Raw genomic sequence first — 5,646 nt, 5'->3', positions numbered from 1 at the left:
CCGCGCTACGCTGGGCTTCGCTCGCTGCATTCCGCTGCGCGGCCCCTGAGGTAGCGCGGTGTTCGGCGCGGGCCGGGACCGAGGCCCAGCAAACGCTTAGATGTGCATCTCGTGGTCAGTTCATTCAGCCCTGCTTTATCTGTCGAGGCAGAACTGACCTGCCAGTCGCTGCCTGGAAGCAGAATGTGAAGGCGCTTCCTCAGAAAACATTGCACTGAACTCCAGGTGGCGCCTGGCACGAGGCAGCCGCCCGCCGCTGCTCTGATGGGCTTTCATACGGACAGGAGGTGCTGACTGGTTAAAGCAGAAATTGCCCTTTACTCAGAGACCCGTCCCTTCAGCACTGAGCGTGTAAATTCTGCAGAGCTTGTGGATAACCAGGTGAAACGGAATGCAGATCTCTACCGGAAGCAGATAAAACATGAATTAGCAGCCCTGCTGGTCAAAGGAGACCCGTGCAATTCTGTAGCACGGTCAAAGTATTAACTACTAATAGATTTTAAAAATTCTTCTCTAGCTGAACCGGTTGTGAGGAAGGAACTTCATAACATGCCTGATGAGTCTGTATTCATCTACTGCCTAGTAGGAGACAGAGCCTAGTAAGTAACTGTTTTAATGCCAACACTGATAACTTTGCTATTCCTGGACTGGAGGTTAAGTGACCTGTTAGGAACTGACGGAGCTGTCCTTCTCTGCAAGGAATGAAGCGTGTTTTTGAGTTCTGTGGTCTACACCATCCCTGATGTGAACTATCTGCATGCTTGTTCTGAGGAGTGGGTTGGGGAGGTATGAGGCAAAGACCTTTGAATCATCCTTTTGAAGGAATTTTAACAGGCTGCCTTGAAATTGCACCACTACAAGCTGAGCTTAACCCCTTCTTCTTGAACAGCTGGAAAGATCCCAACAATGAATTCAGAAAGAATCTGAAACTAACAGGAGTGCCTACACTACTTAAATACGGAACAGTAAGTGACTTATTGCATGTTCTAGACCTACAGGCATTCAGATAGAAAACTGGCAGGAGCTTCTGGCTGTAACAGAGTTAGTCATGCATATTTTCTGATACCCTCCCTTGTTTAAACAAGAGCAGACAATTAGGAACAGCTCTTCTGCTTCCACGCCTGCACTCTTCCTGGCTCAAACAATTCTGCAAGAGAGAAGCACTGTGCCTTCTGTATAATGTTGTCTACAATAAACATGTACTAAAGAAAATATGTACAGTTAACATGCAGTGGTTGAGGAGTAGAGAAGATCCAGTAGCTTCCCGTCTTGCAGCTCCTCAAATTTCAAAAAATGCAAATGTCGATTACGGGAGTGAAACAAGATCATGTATAGTATATTCTTGATTGAAAGACTACAGCTCAAGTTTTAACTTGTGCACATTATGTAAATTAGCAGTTACTTTCTTATAAATACCTCTTCTAAACCCAGAAAACCCTCAGGCATTTTTCAATTGTTCTAACCTTGCCTGTTCCACACCCCTCTCCCTTCCAATACAATTGCTGGAGTATGGCTAATGTTAGTACGCATAAATGGCTCTAGTCTAGAACAGGTTTTTGAATTGCTCCTAAAACATCTTAACTTTCCTTTCAGCCTCAGAAGCTGGTTGAGGAAGAATGTTTCAAAGCAGAGCTTGTGCGTATGCTGTTTACTGAAGACTAAATCCTCCAGCAGTCAATTATTGACGAAGATGTTAATCTCAAGTTATGTGCGGTGTCCTTTCAAGGAATCCTTAACTTCCATGGTTAATTACTTCAGACTAGTCAAGACAAATGTAATTAAATTCCAGGTCCAAGCCTTCTGCTAAAATCCTGCAACAAAAACCTGTATCTTTCCTTTCATGTCCAAATAAGTGAGTTTGCAAACAGTCTCTCTTCAAAGGAGCTGAGCTCCTGTTGTAAATCAAGAGAGCAGCCTATACTTACTGAAGAGTAAGACTTAACTGCTAAGTTATACCTTTAATAGTGATTAATGGGGGCAGGGAAGCAGGAGAAACAGAGAAACCTGCTTATTCTTCCTAAATCTGACTTTACATAGCTACTGAAGCTCTTAAGATAAGTGTTCAGCGCCAGAGATGTTTAATGGCTCGTCTGTTCAGTCTGATACGCTGACGGCTGACAGTCCTGGTGTCACAATCACATGTTAAGGGTTAACAGCTGCAGTACCTGCTCCTACAAGGATATGAAATGTAACATGAATGCAGCATGAATACAATCTAAAATACAAAAATTAAGCCCCTGACAGCTGCTGAGTTCTGTGTTCTTACAATAAAAACCTATACAAGAATAAATGGCAAATGCTTCTCCAATACTGCGTTTACACCTTTTTTTTTTTTTGTAACACAAATCGTTTTCACTACATGTAAGCTGAATTTAATGGAGTAGAGCTACAGCCTCTTGCCTTCTGTTGAGTACCTGCAAAGTTTATTATTACTTATCTCTGCTCCATTCCTGCCATCCTTCTCTCATCACACTTTGATTTCTAGCTCTAAAACACGCTGTAAGAAAAACCTGTAAGACCCCCAGCAAGAATGATTACCAGGTAAACAGAAACGACAAGCAACAGCTCAGCTTGGTCTCAGGCAAAAATCCACAATTTAGGTTTTGTACAGTATCATCACTTCAACTTTGCTCATCCTGCAGTTGTAAAAAGTAGTACCTGAGGGAGTTGTGGGCCACACTGAGACACAGCACAATTCTCCAGGGAAAACATCTCCCAAGAACAACTGAGCTACACATTTGTGTTAGGTACTTAAACGTCAATGCCCTCAAAGCTATGTTTTATTTTCAAAATCAAGAGGAATCAGTAATGCTCTTATAAAACTGTCCATGCTACAAAATAAACTGTGGAAGTAGGTGTTTATCAGTCTTGCATCTTTAAAAAAGTTGATGATGAAAGGAAAAAGCACTCCAGTCACTTGGTAACATCAAAAATTAAATGTACACCCACCCGGAGCCAAGCCTACAAAAGGGTTCATTCCTCTCTTGTAAACTGACACAAAGTGCACCTTATCGTCACTCTTCCAAGCGTTTTTCATTTTACAGAGGTGTTGTTTTGCTGCTGCTGCTCTGCCAGTGCTTGCTGGAGGCGCATTCTCTTCCGAGAGTAGTGCTGCCAGTGAAGAATCTGTTGCTCATCAATAAATTTAGCACACTGAGCATTTACCAGTTCTTTGCGGAAATGTTCATACTGGAGCAGCTCTAACATATGCAAACATTGAGGATACCTGGATTAAAAATAAACATACTTTAGCACAAGTTTTTACAAGGTACACTAAAACCGGAGTCTCCAATAATTCTGTGGTTTGTTATTTTAGTTCTATGATACATGTGCTTTACTCAAGCACCCAACAACTGACGACCGTCCATACTCCACACACTGTAACTTAACTTCAGTATTCAGCTGGGAAACAAGGAGTCCCACAAGAGTTTAAAAATGGATATATGGGCTTGCTTAGAGTAGCTTTTCTAATGACTAGTTTTTACGAGAACAAACACATAACACCTACGTTACCCGTTTCTAGAGCTCATATAAAGTGCATAACCAGGAGCTGCTCCCAAAATTTGAAGGGATTTGCACACTCACAAAAATGCAGTCAATCCTTTGCATTGGGTAAGCATCAACAATGCAAAATCACTCTTAAAATGTATTTACTGGGCCTAAGTGAAGTAGTTTTCTACCTTAATGTTCAACAATTTTATTTTAAACAAACGGTAAAGTGCAGATACAGGATGCAAAAATAAGATTGCATGCACAACTCATGAAAGCCAATTTTGTCTATTCTTGATAAAATCTGGACTGTTGGGAACAGGAAAATTTATATTGCCTATAAACACAGCGGGGAGGACAAAGGCAAGGTTACAGGCAGAAGTCAAATACTGACATGCTGCTGTACAGTACATAACAGGAGGTAAACATCACATCAAAATGCAGAGACCCAAGTGATTTTAACACTTACTTCAGGTACTTCGCATATTCAGGTTCTTTCCAATAAAGTAAATATTTAAGATAATTTACAAAAGCTTTGTCTTTGAAGTAGCCTCTTTGTGCAAGAACTGAAATAAAACGACAAATAAAGAATTGTCAGTTATGGATGTGTGAAAAAACTCTGCCAAACTTGAAGAACATGTATTCACAAAGCTACACAAAGGTGCTTTAGTCAAAACTTCATCATTACGATCTAACTCTGATCATTCAAAATGAAAAAACACACAGGGAAAAAGATATGTCAACATACTAGGAATATTGTTAACTTGACATTACTGTTTAACTATAGACTTGAATTTATCATCTCACCCCCAGATGCATTTTTTTTTCATTTCAACGAATAAAACATTTGCATTTTAAAAAATCGACCTGTTAGAAAGCTAGACAAATGACTTACAGACTACCTTTACACTGTGAAAGCCCCATTCCCTTTAGCCCTCTCTCTCCCTGTTTAACATTACCAGTAATAATAAACACCATTAAACTGTATTAATTCCTCAGGATCCTGATATTTAAGTACTCACAGTTGAGGTAATTTGGATTTGCCAGACACTGAACAAACTCTAACTCCAGCTGGAACCGAAGTCGATTTCCTGTATCATCTGATACATGAGAAAAACAGTAAGAATTGGGCCCACACAACAGATTCAAAAGTAATTTTCACAAATAGAAGTAACACACTTAAACAGGAAAAAAGCATTAACTCCCCATAATAAATACAGGTTCATTTAGCAAAGCCTTCATTACATGAATTGCTGTTGGGCCTGCGTTAATAAACATGCTGGGTTGGCTGGTGGTTTTTTCACAGCCAAGCAAGTGCAAGGAATGGAGGAATGCCCACTGACACTTTGTCCAGAGCAAAGGGAAGGGGAAGAGCACGAAGCCTGGAATATTTGTACAGGGACAATTAAGCAGGTAAGCATAGGGAACCGCAAACAACCCACCTAAGTCCTGGTTGTATGTATTTTTAAAAGTGGCGCAAGGCAGCATTTTATTTATTTTTTTCTTTTGCAGAAAGGTATCTCGGTATAGTACACCAGTGAGAATACGGCAATGTTCTCACAGTACAATCAACAATTTTAGAATGACGGAATTTACTCTGTCAAAGTATCTTAAGTTTTTTTTTCTTTCTCAGTATCACCGTATTCTAGAAAAACTTCTCTTTGTTATTGGTGTAAACAATGTTATTTGATCCAGGTTAGTTATTACAGATTTTCCTTTACCTATTTCCACCATATCACCTATATCAGTATTAATTTTGAAAACTATTAAATGTTCCTCTACATTTTAATTTTTTTTTTTTTAACAAAGTACTAAAGTCTTTTGTAATCTGTTTAAAATAGCCTACACTGCCTTTAGTTCTTTTAATTTTTGTAGTATCTATGAGGACTAAGTAAAATACTTTTAAAGTAGGAGTAATTATTTATGTAATACTTGCAAAACTTATGACATAAAAATTAGGTGACGGTAGTTTGATGAAATTTGTTTGCCGTTGTATTTTAGCGACAAGTCCCTAATTCCCTCGCGACCCCGTCTCATATCTCAGAGCATTCCCACACTACAGAGGAATGCCCATGTCCGTAAAAACGGGTAACGCTGAGGAGAACGCCTGGGTCTTCACCACCACGGACGCGCAGCCAGCCCTCGCGGGCGGGCGGG

The 5,646-nt window shown here is 40.1% G+C and overlaps 2 protein-coding genes across 2 annotated transcripts in view; one reads left to right on the top strand and one right to left on the bottom strand.

Moving 5' to 3' along the window:
- The window catches only part of TXNDC17 (thioredoxin domain containing 17), a 4,083-nt gene extending 1,336 nt beyond the window's left edge, over positions 1-2,747 (top strand). The window contains exons 2-4 of the mRNA XM_035897230.1: positions 497-599; positions 890-965; positions 1,594-2,747. Coding sequence (XP_035753123.1) covers positions 497-599; positions 890-965; positions 1,594-1,662 — 248 coding nt within the window. The 3' untranslated portion in view covers positions 1,663-2,747. The remainder of the gene's footprint in view (positions 1-496; positions 600-889; positions 966-1,593) is intronic.
- Positions 2,748-2,839: 92 nt separating this feature from the next.
- MED31 (mediator complex subunit 31) lies at positions 2,840-4,638 on the bottom strand (the record flags this gene model as incomplete). Its single annotated transcript, XM_035897229.1, has 3 exons — positions 2,840-3,226; positions 3,959-4,055; positions 4,512-4,638. Coding segments are annotated over 3 exons (417 nt in total), but the record flags the coding sequence as incomplete, so codon positions are not given.
- Positions 4,639-5,646: the final 1,008 nt, after the last annotated feature.

Source organism: Egretta garzetta, unplaced genomic scaffold, assembly GCF_000687185.1.
Source record: "Egretta garzetta isolate BGI_Z169 unplaced genomic scaffold, ASM68718v1 scaffold337, whole genome shotgun sequence".
Lineage (NCBI taxonomy): Eukaryota > Metazoa > Chordata > Aves > Pelecaniformes > Ardeidae > Egretta > Egretta garzetta.
The sequence above is the reverse complement of the archived record's forward strand: the minus strand, read 5'-3'. Positions and strand labels throughout refer to the sequence as shown.